This window comes from Macaca thibetana, chromosome 8 (genome assembly GCF_024542745.1).
Source record: "Macaca thibetana thibetana isolate TM-01 chromosome 8, ASM2454274v1, whole genome shotgun sequence".
NCBI classification, from domain to species: Eukaryota; Metazoa; Chordata; class Mammalia; order Primates; family Cercopithecidae; genus Macaca; species Macaca thibetana.
Window position 1 is genome coordinate 129581402 of NC_065585.1, and position 20281 is coordinate 129601682.

The window sequence follows — 20281 nt, forward strand, 5'->3', positions numbered from 1 at the left end:
ACGTTTGTTTTCCCTGTGGAATTTTGAATCTTTTAATAATACTCTTCTTCAAGGCCTTGAAAATATTGACAGACATCTAAGATTAAACTGTGGAGTTATACAGAAAAGAAAGGATGATCATGCCATGTTTGAGGAAGACACACTAGAAACAAACTGCTGTATTCATTTTTATCTTTGTTTTGTTTTATTTGAATTACTGCTAAATAGTACCAAGAGGAATCTTGAAAGATTCCTTTTTTTTTTTCTGAGGAGTCTTTGAGCCTCTTTGAAGATTTTTATATAAGAAAAATTTCCAATTCATGTATTTGACTGATGTAATGTAGAAAATACAAAGACCAGTATTGAAATTACTGAATTCTCTCTCCTTGTCAGCCAAAGATGACTTGGCTATTGATTAAGACTGCAACAGATGTGAAAGTTCCAAAAAAGTGATGGAGCCAACTCTGAGAGAAACAAGACATTGGCTTTATGGTTTTCCTTAGTGATGGTGGTTTTTTTTTTCTTTTAAGAATGTATATAGAGGCCGGGTGTGGTGGCTCATGCCTGTATCCCAGCATCCCAGCACTTTGGGAGGCCAATGTGGGCAGATCACACGGTCAAGAGATTGAGACCATCCTGGCCAACTTGGTGAAAACCTGTCTCCACTAAAAATACAAAAATTAGCCAGGCATGGTGGCAGGCACCTATAATCCCAGCTACTCAGGAGGCTGAGGCAGGAGAATCACTTTAACCCGGGAGGTGGAGGTTGCAGTGAGCCCAGATCACACCACGGCACTCCAGCCTGGCGACAGAGTGAGACTCCGTCTCAAGAAAAAAAAAAAATGTATACAGGACATTTAAAAAACTATAGAAAATATTTGCACATATATCTAATACTTCAATCCTTTTATGGAACCTGTTATTTTGCTTCCATCTTTTCTTTTTTTCCTGTGAATTCTCTTTTCTTCTTCTATCCTTGACTTCTCTTTTTTGATTGTGAGTTTATTGGCATAAACTTTCTCAGAGATGTTCCCAAGGAAGCATTTAGTCTTGGTACTTTAGTTAGCAAGTTGGTGTTTAAGATGACTAAGAAAATATAGCACTACCCAGATAATCCCATATCCCATGATCTACTTGTTAAGGAATCAGAGCTCCATAACCGGAGTCATCTAGACTCACTGCTTTCCTACAACACTGGCATCATCATTGGTGGATTAAGATTGAATGGGGCATTGTTGATCCTCTTAGCAACTGAACCCTGCCTTGACCTAGCTTAGAGAACATGTGATGTTACATGAAAAACAGATGAGTAACACAATGCATATTAGAATATAATAAAATCAGTTTCATAAAGCCTAACGTATTAACTTTAAGCATAAATATCCCTAATAATTGACTACATCCCCAAGAACATATCTTGTCATTTTCCATTTGCAGGAAAGAAAAGCAATGTATGTAAATGCAATATATTCAAAATTATTTTCTGATTTAGAATATTTATTTACTATCATTGCATTGCTAATTGCCTGTAATTTTGCCTTCTGTAATTATGCTAATATGATGAATAAAGTGTAGTCTGCAGTATTAATTTTTATGCCTATTTTTCAATTGGATGGCTCTGCATGCATTTATTTATGGCTTAGATGCATCTCATCTATGTGTGTAAATATTTTCTTGTTTGCTTATTTGCCTTTGCTTATTTGCATTTAATGAACTAAGATTTCACCTCACTTTACCATATGCAGACACTGCTCCACTTATTTTTCTAATAGTTTATATGTCATGCAATGTAGCATTTTATGTTAATAAGGTATCTTTCATATAATGACATTATGTGTTATGCCAAGAAAAGTCTTGCTATATTGTGTGTGTGTTTAACGTTATCTAATGTACGTCTGTGCCATTAAAGTCAGTGATATATTTTGACAATCAATTATGCTCAGCAACTGAGTATTTGAAGGAAGCAATGTAGTGTAAATATTGAGGTTTTATGTGTAAAATATCTATATTTTTCAGGCAGTTCAGGGTTAATGTATGCTTGAGTCCCTCAGAGTAAGTCACATGTATTAACACATTGGCCTCTGGCACAGGTTTTTGAATATCACCCAATAGCTGGATTACTAGGGCTCATTGTCTTCTATGGCACAAAATAAGATTAGGCTATGATTAGAAGAAATCACACTCAAGTGAATACAAGCTGCTGAAATAATGTTTCCAAGATCAAATGCAATAACTATGACCAAGGACAATAGGTCTTTTTCAAAGGTTTCTATATTTTCATTAAATTATATAAGGAGGCCGGGCGCGGTGGCTCAAGCCTGTAATTCCAGCACTTTGGGAGGCCGAGACGGGCGGATCACGAGGTCAGGAGATCGAGACCATCCTGGCTAACACGGTGAAACCCCGTCTCTACTAAAAATACAAGAAAATTAGCCGGGCACCGTGGCGGGTGCCTGTAGTCCCAGCTACTCAGGAGGCTGAGGCAGGAGAATGGCGTGAACCCGGGGGGGCGGAGCTTGCAGTGAGCCGAGATCTCGCCACTGCACTCCAGCCTGGGGCACAGAGCAAGACTCTGTCTCAAAAAAAAAAAAAAAAAAAAAAAAAAAAAAAAAAAAAAAAAATTATATAAGGAAAGGTCTTTATTTAAAAAATTTTAAAGAGCATGAGTTATATTTTTAAAAATCTGTTGTTTTGAACTTGACACCCCAAAAGTTTAACATTAGTTTTAATCTTACTTAGATATCCCTAGTTGAAGCTTGTCAAATTTCTTATGTGGTCCTGGAAGCATGTATGTAATTTCAGAATATTAAAAAATTACATATTGCTTTTGGAGAAAGTAGCTTACATGTTACTAGGGTTTTAAATTATTTTTTTCTCTTGTTTAATGCTCGTCAGCAGCTATGATGGTGGGGAGGAGTAATTTTTTTGCAGCCTATTGGCTAGCCTTGGAAGTAGTGCTGAGGTGGGGTTAGGGACGAAAAAATGGTTAAGTCAAGTATTTATTCAGCTATTTAATATTCATCTACTAGGGCTGCTAGAAGCAGACACATTTCCTAATTTAAGGATATTTTTGAATACAAAGATGGATGTCCTCTTTTGAGCTCCTAGGTGTCATATATCTAATAAATAATGTGAATATATAAAGACAAATGAAAAGAACTATGCACAACATGTGTGATTCCTACTTCCCTGACTCAGCTGGGTTCTATGTGATAAGAGCTTTTCATATAAATAGAAGATGAGGAATATTTCCTATCTTAATAGGAGTGAGAACTATAGATCCATATGCCAAATGTGTTATGCCCGAAGAAAGATATTGGTATTATGGGAAGATCACTTATCACTGTCCATTATCTCAAATTTCTTTCTCCTAAGTTAATATTCATCTTCAAGGCCCAGTTAGATTTTCTTGCCAAAGCCTAATGCTCAAACTAATTGTGTTTTCCAAATATGGAAACTGACTTTGAGTTTTGTGTATAGATTAGTGTGTAGAATTGGCCAATAAGTTGGTTTTGTAATTACATTTATTTAATACAGTTTTTCAATAAGTCAGGAAAATTATTGTTTGGAAGATACATTACAGACCACTAAGAAAATTATGTATATAATTTCAAGATGTACTATAAAATTGATTAAAATTCAGTTATATCAAAGGGTAGAAAACATCAATATTACGATCTATGGCATGTAGACTAACTAAAGATTCATAATTGAATAATGCTTAACAAGTCCCCCGTGATGTAGCAAGCATGGGTACCATTGTCTGCCTTGCAAAGGGAAGGCACGAGAGCCATTCAGTCCGCAAGTACTTATTAAGCATCCAGCATGTGCCAGGTACGATGCCAAGTTTTCAGCCTGCAACACAGAATAAAGCGAACATTGTCCCTTTTTGTGGATATGTGAAGGGCTCCTAACTGGCTAAACTCACACACTATGTCAGGCATCTAGAGGTCACCTGTCTGTCTAACCAGCCTAGCACGGAAATACGTTACCAAATTAGCCTCCTGAAAATGGTGACAGTTTAAAAATACTAACTCAGATGCAAAAAATACAGAAGAGATAAATAAATAATATATGCATTTCCAGTCTTTTTCCAAAAAGTACATGTTAATGGTTTCCTGCATACCAGTTTCATTTTTAAACCTTTCCTCTGACCGTAGGAGCTGATGCTGTGGAAGCTCAGTGTAAGAGATTTGAAGTGAGAGCCAGTGAAGATGGCAGGGTGCTGTTTTCTGCAGATGAAGATGAGATTACCATTGGTGCTGAAAAGCTGAAAGTTACAGGTACTGTAGATGGAGGTCTTGGAAAATGGTTTACTTCTTTAAAGAACACAACTGCACAAGAAGCTACTTAATAAGATGGATGATTCCTATGCATAAAATAGAGTCTTACATAATCACAGCATTTGTTTTTCAAATAGTCTTCAAATGGACGGCACTGGTTGTGGTTGTAGAAGACAGTGCAGATGTTAGCAGCCTTAATGACATAAAAGTGAAGCCATCTCTCAGGTGGAGGTAGGTGGAAGAAAATGATGTGGCTGGGCGGGGTAGAGATAAGTGCAAATTCTGAGTAAAGGGGACTAACAAATCATAATTAGGGAGTATTATTTTAAAATAAGAGACGTGTGAAGGAACTAAAATGGAAATTTTAACTTTAGAATTAAGTAAGGGGGAAGTTATCATAAAAGTAAACTAAATTCATTTTATATAGCATTCATAATTATCCTCAAAAGTATGTAAATAAAAAACGAATGCTATGCACCTGTTATTTCAAAATCATTATTATAATATGGGGGTCATTAAAGTCAACCAACAGCTGAAATTAAAATTTTAAAAAAGGTAAAAGTGGGACCAGGAGTGGCGAATAATTTGATGACAATTTTAAGCGCAATCTCTTCTGAATTACTTGATTCACAACCATGAGAAATTTTATTTTGATAACATATTTAACAATCCCTTGAAAGTACCCAAGGAGGCTTACATTTTAAAAAACAAGAAGAAAATAATAAAGTATAGTTGACTTAATGTTTCCCAAACTTGAGTTTGGAAACAGCTCATGAGTATCTATCCATATTAACTTGGGTCAAACAGTCCTGTGGGCTACGTGAGAGCAGTTAGCATGGCAGCTGAAGAACATCAACTCTGTTCTTGAGCTATTTGGGTTGAATCCTGCCTCTGCCTCAATATATTCAATTCTCGATGCCTCTGTTTTTCCCTCATCTGAATAACTGAAATGATAGTAACTTTAGTGGTCAAATTAAATGCATGTGTGTGCATTTGTGTGATGAGAATGTGCTCAGTCCATAATGAAGATGTTGTGTTGGCTCTTTATATTTATTAATGATGATAATATTGATATTACAAATGTTGGAGACAAGAGGGCCTGTGTTGATTTCGAGAAAGGTGTGTTAAACTAATGCAGGAACAGAAAGCCAAATACCACGTTATCATTTATAAATGGGAGCTATAAATGATGAGAACACATGGACACGTAGAGGGGAACAACACACTGGAGCCTATAAGTGGGTGGAGGTTGCGAGGAGGGAGAGGATCAGCAAAAATAACTAATGAGTATTAGGTTTAATACCTGAGTGACAAAATAATGTGTACGACAAACCCCCATGACACAAGTTTACCTCTGTAATAAACCTGCACATGTACTCCTGAACTTAAAAATTGTAAAAGGCGTATTGGCTGGACATAGTGGCTCATGCCTGTAATCCCAGCACTTTGGGAAACAGAGGTGAGAGAATCACTTGGTTCAAGTCCAGCCTGGGCAATATAGTGAGACCACGTGTCTACCACAGTTTTTTACAATGAACCAGGCATGAAGGTGTGTGTCCATAGTCCCAGCTACTCAGGAGGCTGATGTGGGAGGATAGCTTGAGTTCAGAAGGTCAAGGCTGCAATGAGCCAAGATCATGCCAGTGCAGTCTAGCACAAGTGACAGAGACAGACCCTCTCTCAAAAATATAATACAATAAAATACAAAGATATGTTATTAAGTGGTGATGAAATTCAATAGGGATTATTGAATGGGGACCCTCACTGTGTATCCCCTGGCCTGAATCAAATCCCACCACCCTTATCCCCACCCCTGTCCCTCCTTTCCCTTGGGAGCATGTTCTGCTGAGAGGGTGGAGCCTCCACCATTGGGTGAGTGTTTAGGATGGTCCCCATGAATACTTACCTGGTTGATGTCCATTTTTCTTAAGACTTCGTGGGAAGGCTAGGAAAGGAGGCATGTATGGAGGGTACAGATTGACCTTCTTGAGTCCTGAGTTAGGAGAGCAGGGACAAAGAGAGAGAGAGAGAGAGAGGTCTGTTTGGCACAGAACACAGACAAATCATAAAGGACATTGGTTGTAGGGCCCTGAGCACTCACATTTGAATTGCTTATTGGTGAGTAAGTGAGGTGCCCTAGGGTATAAATGCCTTCAGGGGAACTCGGCAATATTAATAATCTTTGAACCCTGGTAATGCCTATTGGTCGTCACTCTTGAGACCAACGTAAGCCTGAGATAAATTTCAGGACATTACAGAACTTATCAAAAATATATTTAAGCCATATTCAGATATTCTCACTGGGTACTTTACAATCATAAGTAAAGGGAGATTCTAGAGCTCTTGGCAGCTTTTACGATCTCATGGAATTTTCACTTCTTCTGATATTTATATTACCTTTACCTGTCTCATAATTGTTCCAGTGAAGTAAAGGCAGATAGTCACATTCATTTTCTGCTTTTGCTTAGTAGCCCGGATACCATCCTTGAAATGTTGCTTGGGCTAAGTGCTTCCTTAGCCCAGATAGGCAAGAAAGTGCTTCCTGAAATATCTAAGTTTTTCTGCTTTTTAATTAAATGCCTTAAAGCAGTTGTCTCTTCTCTCTCCCTTTCTCTTTCTCCTTTGGTCTGTCTCTCGCCCTTCTTCCTCCTATTGCTTCTCCTGCTTCCCCATCCCGTATGTGTGTAAAATGTTCTCAATTGATCTATATTTTCCAATCATCTCAGACACCCCTAGTTAATTATAAGTCTGTGTCATATGCATTCAGATGATCTTAATAAAATAATAAAGTTACAGCAGATTATTGTAAAAGGTTGAAACATAATACTTAGAACGAAAGAAATACCCACAAACTGTGAGACTGCCAGTAGCGAACAATGTTGACTTTTAACCTTATGTGGAGGTACAATAGGCTGAACATCGTTAATAAATAAATGGTAAATTATAGAATATTTCATTTGATTAGAACTTTCCTCATTAAACAATCACATTTCTTTGTCTCCTACAAGAACCCATTTACCATTTACACACCCTAGAGTCACAAACATACACACAGGCACATAGACAAACTAGTTCTTGCCAGGCCTTTACTCCTTTACCAGAATAGCAGATATTAAATTTACAACAGCTTCATTCTTTCCCATGATACTCCTTAAAGAAAGAAAAATAAAAATATCAAGGCAAATATAATTTAGAATTTCATGTGCTTAGAGGAAAAAAACATGTGTATAGCATAGCATGCAAATTTAGAGCATTAAGATTGATTAGTAACCTCACATATACTTTAAAGCAGTGCTTGAATCATTTGACAAATAACAGTACAAAGAGACATTGACTCCAGGGTGCTTCATATAAATTAGATACTGTGCTGACAGGACTTCAAAGTTAGATGTGATGAGAGATGCCTGTGTAGTTTATTCTATAATTTCAAATTCGTGGCACAAACTTATTTAAGCAATATTTATAGGAATTAAATTGGATCCCTTTCAGCTTTTTATTTTTTGAGCAATGCCATCTTATAAAGGAACTTTTCTTTCAGGATGACGTCAGTGGATGGATTCATTTAGACAAGGGGTGTGTCTGTACATCTGAGGCAAAATCAGTTATGACTATAGTAATTCACAGATCTAGGGTAGCTCATGATATTTACATTCACTCTACCTACAAAGCAGCAGGAATTTACCTGATACATTCAGATACTCATGGGTGTAGGGGGACAGAAGTAAAATGGTAAATACATACCTGAACACCACCACCTATGAATGCCCCATCACCACAAAGAGCAATCACATGCTTAAGGTTTGTGATTTTTCACTCTTGACATTACTTGTCTTGCCCAGCAGAAGTCTGCTTGAATCTTAATATAATGATATTTATTTGACCTTAACATGTCTTCTCTGTATCACTGAATATATAGGAGTTTTATACTTTAGCTCACCTATGCACAATTGAAAACTATATTTTTATTTTGTATTCCCTACTATTGGCCAAAGGTATGACTGAATCCAATTATCTTTTGAGACCTAGTCAACAAGAACAACAAAAGGAATAAACCTTTACACACAGAAGTCTCTTAAATTTAGTGCTTTCAGGCACAATCAGTCAACTGCGCTCTGCAGTTTCATTCGTATTCCACGTAGTATATTAACTTGAGAAAACAAATTTCACGAATAAGCCACTCTCCTTTAACAAGTGAAAGACATCAGCCCCGTAGAATTGTTTCATGATAAATTAAAAGCTATTAGTCAGACTTAGACCTAGACCTGTTTTTTTTTTTTCTATGATGTAAGAGAGGACAATAGCTAAATGTACCGAGAGAAAGCATATCTATTTTTTTAGACAGTAGCAATTAAAACTGACAACCTGAAAGTATCGTGAAATCCCACTCTGCATCCACCCACTGCCCTAGTGTTTGTTCGAAAGCCAGGAGTATCAGTCCTTTGCCTCCATTCTAATTGAATGGTTAGAAGTCTAGACAAGTTCCGATGCTTGTTTGACAACAGAAGAAAGGACTTTCTAAAGAGCTGTCTTTTAAATTAAACACCATGCTTCTGGGTTACAGTCAGTATCTTCTGGTTTGTTTTTATTAGTTCATCTTCTACATCCTTGTTCTTGTCTATTAAATTGGCACACTGCGATGGGGTCAGCTTTGGACTCAACCTTTCTATTAGATAGGCCATTGTTCCTCTTCGCTGTCCAGATGCCAAGAATGCGGTAACACTCAGGCAACCGGATGGAGCCACTTTGTCCAAATAGCCCGTGAAGAAATGTGATTAGATTAGGTGCTGAGAAAAGGAACGTGCAATCACTTCATTTTCTCTGGTGAAGCATTAAAGTTTGTAGACCTGGATCAGTCACTCAACTAGTTTTCTAGTTGCTTTTTAAACTTACTGAGAATAAAAATTTCCAAGACACTAAATATTAGTACCACCTCACCTCCTCCTCAAGTCTCCAGGTGAATCCTGATTTCAGGTTTTGAAGTGTATAACTAATAAAGAATGCCATCTTCACAAAATAAGCTGTTTCCTCTAAGCACCTTACTAACAGTCCTCTTCATGATTTACTTTTTTAAGTTTTAAATGTTTCATATAGTTTTGTGAAAGCAAAACTTCTTGAAAATATCATTAAATAACAGAAAGGTGAAATGGGAGAACAGTCATTAAAGAGGACAGTTCATTCCTCCACCTCTACCTGCAGCCACCAAAAAAGTGGTTATATCAACTGTCTTCTCTTTGTAGAGGTTTTAAAATTGTTCATTTGATGTGTAAAGTGTCTCTTATAGCTTTAGGTCTTAGACCCACAAAATCTTTTGGAGATATAATTTATCCTGCCATTGGATCAATAAAGAGTCTGATTTCCTATATATCATGATGTTAAAAACATTCATGGCTGGGCGCGGTGGCTGACGCCTGTAATACTAGCACTTTTGGAGGCCGAGGCGGGCGGATCACAAGCTCAGGAGATCGAGACCATCCTGATTAACCAGGTGAAGCGCCACTGCACTCCAGTCTGGGCGACTGAGTGAGACTCTGTCTCAAAACAAAATACAACATACATTACTGGCCAGGTATGGTAGCTCACGCCTATAATCGCAGTACTTTGGGAGGCCAAGGAGGGAAGACCACTTGAGGCCAGGAGTTTGAGACCAGCCTGGCCAACATGGTGAAACCCCCATCTCTACTAAAACTACAAAAATTATCCAGTGTGCTGGTGGGTGCCTGTCATCCCAGCTACTCGAGAGGCTGAGGCAGGAGGATCCCTTGAACCCAGGAGGCTGAGGTTGCAGTGAGCCAAGATCCTGCCACTGCACTCCAGCCTGGGCGACAGATTGAGACTCTATCTCAAAACAAACTTAAAGAAAACTGTATATATAGAATATGGCATGCAAGACTTGCTCGCAGTTACTTTATCTCCTTGCTGGCCATCATTCAGTGCCTGGTATTTGCACCTGGATTGAAGTCTTGGTCTTCATATATACATGTATATACACATATGTACATTTTATATATGTATAAAATTATGTTCTATATACTGTTCAGCCAACCAAGGACCACATATACAATGGTAGTCCCATGAGGTTATGATGGAGATAAAACTTCTTATCACCTAGTGATGTCATAAGCATCCTAAGGTCAGAGCGCAACATATTACTTACATGTTTGTCATGATGCCAGTGTAAATAAACCTACTTTGCAGCCAGTCATAGAAAATTATAGCACATACAGTTATGCACAGTACATAATACTTGATCATGATAGTAAATACTTTTACTGGTTTATTATTTACTGTAATATACTGTAGATTTTATCATTATTTTAGATTATACTCTTTCTACTTATAAAAAAGTTAACTGGAAAACATCCTCAGGCAGGTCCTTCAGGAGGTATTTCAGAAGAAGGCATTTTCATCATAGGAGATGACAGCTTCATCTATGTTATTGTCTCTGAAGACCTTCAAGTGGGACAAGATGTGGAGGTGGAAGACAGTGATATTGATGAATCTGATTCTTTGCAGACCTGGGCTACAGGGTATTTTCTTAGTGTTTAGCAAAAATGTTTTTAAGAAAAACTTTAGGGGGAAAAGCTTATAGAATAAAAGTATAAAGAAACAAAATATTTTTGAATAATAAGATTATTCAGAAAGCGTTTAGTTTTGTACAGCTGTACTTGTTTGTGTTTTAAGCTAAGTGTTTGCAAAAGAGTCAAAAAGTTTTTTAAAAGCATATAATGTAAAAAATTACAGTAAGTTAAGGTTATTTTTGGAGAAAGAAATAATTTTTTTTTTTTTTCTGAGACGGAGTCTTGCACTGTTGCCCAGGCTGAAGTGCAGTGGCACGATCTCTGCTCACTGCAACCCCCACCTCCCAGATTCACCCCATTCTGCTGCCTCAGCCTCCTGAGTAGCTGGGACTACAGGTGCCTGCTACCATGTCCAGCTAATATTTTTTATATTTTTAGTAGAGACGGGGTTTCACTGTGTTAGCCAGGATGGTCTCGATCTCCTCTCGTGATCTGCCCACCTCAGCCTCCCAAAGTGCTGGGATTACAAGTGTGAGCCACTGCACCCGGCCAAGAAAAATATTTTTAAATAAATTCAGTGTCGCCTATGTGCACAGTGTTTATAAAGTGTACAGTAGTGGATACTAAAGTTCCAGGCCTTCACATTCACTTAACACTCACCGACTCATTCAGAGCAACTTCTCGTCCTGCAAGCTTCGGAACTGGAAGTGCCCTATAAAGTTGTACCATTTTTTAAATCTTTTATATCATTATTTTTACTGTACCTTTTCTGTGTTTAGATGCGCAAATATTTGCCATTGTGTTACAGTTGACTATAGTATTCAGTAGAGTAACATGCTGTACCAGTGTGTAGCTTAGGAGCAATAGGCTATACCGCTTAGCCTAGGTTTGTCAGGATTTTTGTAAGTACACTTTATGTTTGCACAATGGTGAAATCACCAAATGATGCATTTCTGAGAACATCTCCCTGTTAAGAAACACGTCACTGTATATTTCCATATATGCCTGTGTATATATAAATATATAAAATATATTTAAATATATAATGACAATACATTTGACTTATTGAATAAAATCAAAATCTTTGAATCCATATTATAAAGAAATAAATAAATATCATTTTTTACAATAGAATGCCAACTAAAAATGTACAAGAAATCATGGGATTAGAAAAGCAAAGCAACATCTGACAATCATCTGAGTCATATTTATCTCAGGCAAAAATATCAATGGATGATAAGAGTAATGGGAGAAAGTGATATGAGACATGAATTTTTTTCATATATTCCAAGCACATTTTTAAAACATTAATTTTAATAGGGGGAAAAGTAACTCCAGTGGGAACCTCTCTCTGGCTGTCCCAGTCTCAGTCAACTAGTGAAAGTAACCACCACCAGTCATGGGCCAAAGAGACATCAGGCGACATCTGATAAGATGTTAAAGGAAGAAAAAAATAACTTCTATATTATATCAGACAAAAACATGTAAGTTGAGCATTTACCTGAAGATATTTAGCACCATGTGAAATTGAGAAACATTTTGGAAGATACTAAGTTTGCGAATCAAGGAAAAGCTGAGAAACTGTTGAAGGAAACAGGACCTTTTCTAGCTGTGTATACCACATGATTCTAGATTGGATTCATTGTCTACAGAGTGAATTACTGGAACAGACGATTTTCTAGTTTTCTATTTCTCTGTAGCAAACTACCCCAAAACATACTGGCTATAAAACAATGATAGCATTTATTTTGCTTGCAACCTGCAACTTGAACAGGCTTCAGTGGACGTAGCTGATCTCTGCTCCAGTGGGCGATGGCTGAGACAGCTGAGAATTTGGGGGCTGGTATCATTTGAAGACTGGCTCAGCCCCATGCCTGGAAGTTTATAGTAGTTGTCATCAGAGACCTTAGATAGGACTACCTGTCAGAACATCTACATGTGGTCTATCCATGTACCTCAGTTTCCTTAATTCATGGTTTGAAGAATAAACCTTCAAAGAGGGAGAGAGGAGGAAGCTGTACCAAATTTTCTGAAACAGCCTCTACCATTTTATAAAAGGAGTGCTAAGAACTTGCAGACATGTTTTAAAGCCAATCAGATTTAGCAAAGTTTGAATGAGGTCCCAAAGAATATACAAGAGTTTTTTTAAAATTATGCACATGACTTTTCTTTAGGTTAAAAAATTGTTTCAAACAAAAAATTGCAATAAAATTATTAATAAACCATAGGTAACATGTTTCAGAATACAAAAGAATTCCTCACATGTGTCTTGATCAGCTTAGGGTCCCATAACAAAATACCATGAACTGAGTGGCTTAAACAGCAGAAATTTATTTTCTGTTTTGTTTGTTTGTTTGTTTTTTGAGACAGAGTCTTGCTCTGTTGCCCAGGCTGGAGTGCAGTGGCATGATCTCAGCTCACTGCAACGTCTGCCTCCCGGGTTCATACCATTCTCTTGCCTCAGCCTCTTGAGTAGCTGGGACTACAGGCACCCGCCACCATGCCTGGCTAATTTTTTTTTGTATTTTTAGTGGAGATAGGGTTTCACTGTGTTAGCCAGGACGGTCTCGATTTCCTGACCTCGTGATCCGCCCGCCTTGGCCTCCCAAAGTGCTGGGATTACAGGCATGACCCAGTGGGCCCGGACAGCAATTTATGTTCTTACAGTTCTGGAGGCTAGAAGTTCGAGGTCAGGGTGGCAACATGGTCAGGCTCTGATAAAGACTCCTTACTAGCTTGCAGACAGCTCCCTTGTTGCTGTGTCTTCGTGTATGTGTGTGTATGTGTGTGTGTGAGAGAGAGAGAGAGAGGGTGGGGGAGAGAGAGAGAGAGACCTGTTGTCTCTTCTTCTCATAAGGGCACTAATCTCATCAAGAGGACCCCATCCTCATGACCTCATCTAAACCTAATTGTCTCTCAATATACCATCTTCAAACTCAATCACATTGAGGGTTAGGATTTCAGCATATGAATTTAGGAACGACATAGTTCAGTCCAAAGGAACATGGTAAAATCGTATTAAATATTGAAGAAAATCAAAATTGATTATACAATCTTAAGTTTCAACTCTCTGAAGACCTAAGAGGAAATAAATTCCATAGTGCAGGTTTGTAGCTTTCTGATGGTATGAGTTTGATATCGTGCTAGATCTCTTGAGATTCCAGACACATCAATGGCTATGCAGTCCTCAGCCTATTTCCCTTGAATATCAATTGCCTTGGTAGGGGGTTTATACTAGCTGAATTCCAAACAATGGAGGATTGTAGTACCTGTCTGTGGCTGAAACACAGGCTTTTTGTGGTATTAAATTAAAGAGAATCCTGCAGTTTGGGTCCATTTGATTTCTCCCTTTGTTCTTCTCAGTGACAGTATCAAACCTATGGTCACTTTACTCTATGGGATGTATCATGTCATTGCTGCAACAGAATCTCACTCCCAATTACTCTGGCCAGGTTAGGAGCTCTGATTCCTCTAAGCCTTGCACTGGTGTTCAGAGGTAGGCTGGAGCTCACACTTTGACAGTGAAAACTTTCCCCTGGAAGAAGTTTTGAATAGGCTTACAGGCCAAGGTTCATGTTCAGATTGAAGTCCCCAAATCCTGACTTTATGGGGGAAATGACCAACTAAACACTGATTATAAACTTTTATTTTGAGATAGTTATAACTGTACATACAGTTGTAACAAATAATACAGAGAGAATCTGCAACATTCATCTAGTTTTTCTCAATGGTAACATCTTATAAAACTGTAGTACCATGTTACAACTAGGATGTTGACATTGATCCAGTTAAGACACAGAACAGTTCCATCACTGTGGGCATCCCTTATCTTTTTGAAACCTCACTCACTTTCCTCCACCCTCACGTTAACCCCTGACAATCATTTGTTTATTCTTCATTTCTACAGTTTCGATGGTTTAAGAATGTTAATTTATAATCATACGGTAGTTACTTACCTTTCCAGATTTTCTTTTTCACTCAGCATAATTTCCTGGAGATTCATCCAAGTCGTTGTATATGTCAATAGTTGCATTCTTATTTCTAATTGGTAATCTACAGTATGAATGTATCACAGTTTATTTTAATTATTCATCCATTGAGGAACATCTGGGTTGTTTCCTGGTTTTGGCTATTATGACCAATGCTACTATGAACATTGTGTGTAAGTTTTTGTGTGAACAATTTTTTTTTTTCTTTAAGATACATATCTAGAGGTGTGTTTGCTAGGTCATATGGTGGATGCAAGTTTTGTTCTATAAACTTTTTTGCAGAATGAATATAATACTTCATATCCTTTCCTGCAAGAATTCAATTTCTTCACATCCTTTCCAGTCTGGTGTTGTCATATGATAACAGCTGTGTAGTGATACTTCATTGTGCTTTAAGAGACAGGGTCTTGCTATGTTGCCCAGGCTGGTCTTGAACTTCTGGGCTCAAGTGATCCTCCCAGATCATCCACCTATATAGTTGGGACCACAAGTATTTGTCACCTTGCCTGACTCATTGTGCTTTTAATTTGCATTTCCCTAAGGGCTAATGACATTGAATACCTCTTTATATGTTTATTTGCCAGCCATATATTCAGTTTAGTAAAATGTCTATAAATCTTTTGACCATTTTCTATTTAATTATTTGTGGGTTTTTTTTTTGTTATGGTTTTGAGGTCCTTTCCATATTCTAAGTAACAGTCCTCTATAGGATATATATAGATTTGCAAATATTTTATCCTACTCTCATAGCTTGTTTTCTTATTCTATTAGTCAAGTCTTTCATGAGACAAATTTTTAATATTTTTGAGGTCTAATGCACTATATTTTTATGAATTCTGCTTTTGGTGTAAAATATAAGAACTATGTGCCTAACTCTACGTAACAATATTTTCTACATTTTCCCCTAAACTTTTTATAGTTTTGTATCTCACATTAAAGTCTATGATATATTTTTGGTTGATTTTTGTACAAGATGTGAGTCTTAAGTCAATCTTTTTGCTTTTTTTCTGTTGTGTATTCATTTGTTCCAAGCTTTCTCTTCCTCCATTGTTTCTTTTTACACCCTTGTCAAAACTCCATTAGGTTATTGATGTGTATCTCTGGCTTCTCTAATGCATTCTATTAATCAGAATATCTATTTCTCTGACAATATCACATCTGTTTACTGTAACTACATAATAGACCTTTACATTAGGTAAAGTGATTCCTCCAACTTTATTCTTTATTTCAATATTATTATTGTTATTCTTGGGCTTAGGTCTCTATGTACTGATTTTTGAATATGTGTTTCTATTCTGTTCTTATATATTGACTTTAGAATATGTATTTATAGTCTTCAAAATATTCTTGCTTTAATTGCCTTAAACCTGTACAAAAATTTAGGAGAATTGTCATTTTTACTATATTGGATCCTCTGATCCATAAAAATGTTCTGTCTTTTCATTTATTTAGTTTTCTTTGGTATCTCTTTCAGGAATAATTTTTAAACTTCAGCATAAATTATCTGCAAATATTCTGATAAATCTTTAAATTTGCTTTGAAGTGATTATAAATAGTATGTTTTAATTTTTTAATTTTTAATTTCTGTGGCATATAGTATGTGTATATATTTATGGGGTACATGAGATGTCAATGCAAGAATGCAGTGTGAAATAATTACATCATGAAGAATGGCATATTCATGCCCTCAAGGATTTATGCTTTGAGTTATAATTCAATTATACGCTTTAAGGTACATTTTTAAATGTACAATTAAGTTATTGACTATAGTCACCCTGTTTTGCTATCAGCAGTAGGTCTTATTCATTTTATCTTCTATTTTTTGTACTCAATAGTCATTCCCACCTCCCCTGACACACCCCAACTACCATTCCCAGCCTGTGGTAACCATCGTTTTACTATGTTCACGAGTACAATTGTTGTGATTTTTACATCCCACAAATAAGTGAGAACATATGATGTTTGTGTTTCTGTGCCTGGCTTAGTTCACTTAACACGATTATCTCCAGTTCCATCCACGCTGATGCAAATGACTGGATTTCATTTTTTTTTTTAATGGCTAAAGAGTACTCCGTTATGTATAAGGACCACATTTTCTTTATCCATTCATCTGCTGATGGACACTTAGGTTGTTGCCAAATCTTGGCTATTCTAAACAATGCTGCAACAAACATAGGCGTGTAGATGTCTCTTTGATATACATTTTCTCTTCTTTTGAGTGTACACCCAGCAGTAGGATTGCTGGATCATATGGTAGCTCAATCTTTTTTTCTGAGGAAGTTACAAACTGTTCTTTATGGTGGTTGTACTAGTTTCCATTTCCTCTGATAGCATACAAGGGTTCCCTTTTCTTTGCGTCCTCACCAGCACTTATTATTGCCTGCCCTTTGGATATAAAAGCCATTTTAACAGGTAAGACGATAACTCCTTGTAGATTTGATTTGCATTTCTCTGATAATCAGTGATGTTGAGTGTTTTTTATATGGCTGTTTGCCGTGTGTGTTTTCTTTTGAGAAATATCCATCCTTTTGCCCATTTTTTGATTGAATTTTTAGATATTTTCCTATAGTGTTGTTTGAGCTCCTTATGTAATCTGGTTATTAATCCATTGTCAGATGGGTAGTTTGCAAATACTTTCTCCCAGTCTGTGGGTTTACTTTCACTTTGTTGACTCACTTTGTGGATTGTAACAGCAAAAGCTTTTTAACTTGATTTGATCCTATTTGTCCATTCTTGCCTTAGTTGTCTGGGCTTGTAGGGTATTGCTCAAGAAATGTTTGCCCAATGTCTTGGATGGTTTACTCGATGTTTTCTTGTAGTGGTTTCATAGATCTATATCTTAGATTTAAGTCTTTAATCCCTTTTAATTTGTTTATTGTATATGGCGAGAGACAGGGGCCTAGTGTCGTTCTTTGGCATATGGATATGCAGTTATCCCAATGCCATTTATTGACAGACTGTCTTTTCTCCAGTGTATGTTCTTGGCACCTTTGTTGAAAACGAGTTCACTGTAGGTGTGTGGATTTGTTTCTGGATTGTTTATTATGTTTTATTTGTCTACATGTCAGTTTTTATGACAGTACCATGCTGCTTTCGTTGCTATAGCTCTGTAGTATAATCTGAAGTCAGGTGATGTATTCCTTCAGTTTCCTTCTTTTTGATTAGGAAAACTTTAGCTATTCTGGGATTTTTTTGTGGTTTCAAATAAAGTTTAGGATTTTTTTTTTTTTTTTATTTCTGTGAAGAATGTCAGTGGTATTTTGATAGGGATTGCATTGAGTCTGTAGATTGCTTAGGGTAGTATGAACTTTTTAACAACATTGATTCTTCCGATCCATGAACATCAACTAATGTTTTCCTTTTTTGGTGTCCCTTTCAATTTCTTTCATCAGTGTTTTATAGTTTCCATTTTGGACATTTTTCACTTCATTGGTTAATTCCTAGGTAATGAATTTTATGTGTGCTATTGTAAGTGGGATTATTTTTTTATTTCTTTTTCAGGTTGTTCACTGTTGGCATACAGAAATGCTACTAAATTTTGTATGTTGATTTTGTATCCTGTAACTTCAATAAATTTGTTTATCAGTTCTAATCATTTTGGGTGGCATCTTTAGGATTTTCTAAGTATAAGATCATATAATCTATAAACAAGGATAATTTGACTTGTTCGTTTTCAATTTGGATGCCCAAATCTTTCTCTGGTCTGATGGCTCTAGCTAGGACTTCCAGTACTATGGTGAATAACAGTGGTGAAAATGGGCATCATTGTTGTATTCCAGATTTCAGAGGAAAGGCTTTCAGTTTTTCCCCATTCAGTATGATATTAGCTGTGAGTCTGTCATATATAACTTTTATTATGTTGAGGTATACCCAGTTTTTGGAGGGGTATTTTTGATTCAGCATTGAAGCCATTGGATCCTAGGCTTTTCTTTACTGGTAGATATTGTATTACGGCTTTGATCTTGTTACTTCTTACTGGTCTGCTCAGGTTTTGGATCTCTTCTTGGCTCAATCTTGGCAGAGAGTATGTGTCTAGAAATTTGTTCATTTGTTCTAGATTTTCCAATTTGTTGGCTTATAGTTGCTCATAGTAACTAATTAGTAACTAATTAGTAACTATAGCTGCTAATGACCCCTTTTTTCTTTCTGATTTTACTTATTTGTATCTTTTTTTCTTAGTTTGGCTAAAGGTTTATCAATCTCTTTAACTTTTTAAAACCCAACTTTTTGTTTTATTGTTATTTTTACTTTTTAGAAAATTTCAGTTTCATTTATTTCTGCTCTAATCTTTGTTTCTTCTACTAATTTTGGGTTTGGTTTGGGCATGCATTCCTAGTTCTTTAAGATGCATTGTTTCACTGTTTATTTAGGCACTTATATCTATAAACTTCCCTCTGAGTACTATTTTTGCTGTATCCCATAGGTTTTGGTATGTTGTGTTTATGTTATTTGTTTCAAGAAAGTTTTCCATTCCCTTCTTAATTTGTTCATTGGCCCACTAGTGATTGAGGAACACATGGTTTAATTTCCATGTATTTGTATAGTATGCAAAATTCCTGTAGTTATTAATTTCTAGTTTTATTTTATTGTGGTCTCAGAAGATGCTTGATATATTTCAATTTTTTTGAATGTTTTCAGACTTATTTTGTGACCTAATATATAATCTATCCCTGATAATGATCCAGGTGCTGAGGAAAATAATGTGTTTTTTGTAGTCATTGAATAAAATGTTTTGTAAATATGATATCCATTTGGTCTGTAGTGCAGAATAAGTCATACGTTTCTTCATTGATTTTCTCTCTCTAATAGGTTGAATGCTGAGAGTGCGATGTTGAAGTTTCCAGTTATCATTGTATGTGGACATATTTCTCTTTTTAATTCTAATAATATTTCCTTTATAGATTTGAGTACTCCAGTGTTGGGTACATATATATTTAAAATCGTTTCATCCTCTTGCTGAATTGATACCTTTGTCATTATATAGTGACCTTCTTTGTAGCTTCTTGTAGCTTTTGTCTTGAAATCTATTTTGTCTGATATAACTATAGTAACTCCTGCACTTTTTTTTTTTGATTTTCATTGGCAAGGAATATCTTTTTGCATACCTTTCTTTTCAGTCTATCTGTATCTTTATAGGTCAAGTGTGTTTCTTATAGGCAACAGATCAATGAGTCCGGTTTTTTTCATTTATTTAGCCTGTCATCATCTTTTGATTGGAAAATTTAGTCCATTTTTTTGTTTTTTGTAGTGTTTTTTTTCATGGTCTTCTCTTCCTTCTTAATTTCATTCCTGTATTCCTTTAGTGAAGGTGATTTTTCTCTGGTGATAGGACTTAGTTTCTTGTTTTTTAGTATTTTTTGTATCTATTGTTCACTTTGGGTTTGAGATTACCATGAGACTTGCAAATACTATTTTACAACCCATTATTTTAATCTGATAAGAACTTAACACTATTTGCACAAACAAGAAGAAGACTACTAAAAACTATGCCTTGGCTTCTTTCGCTCACTTA

The 20281-nt window shown here is 36.3% G+C and overlaps 1 protein-coding gene across 2 annotated transcripts in view; it reads left to right on the forward strand.

Annotated features, from left to right (window-relative positions):
* The window catches only part of SGCZ (sarcoglycan zeta), a 1195959-nt gene that overhangs the window by 1126357 nt on the left and 49321 nt on the right, over positions 1-20281 (forward strand). For both annotated transcript variants that reach the window (XM_050802181.1, XM_050802182.1), the window contains exon 5: positions 4140-4262. In XM_050802181.1, the coding sequence (XP_050658138.1) occupies positions 4140-4262 (123 nt within the window). The remainder of the gene's footprint in view (positions 1-4139; positions 4263-20281) is intronic.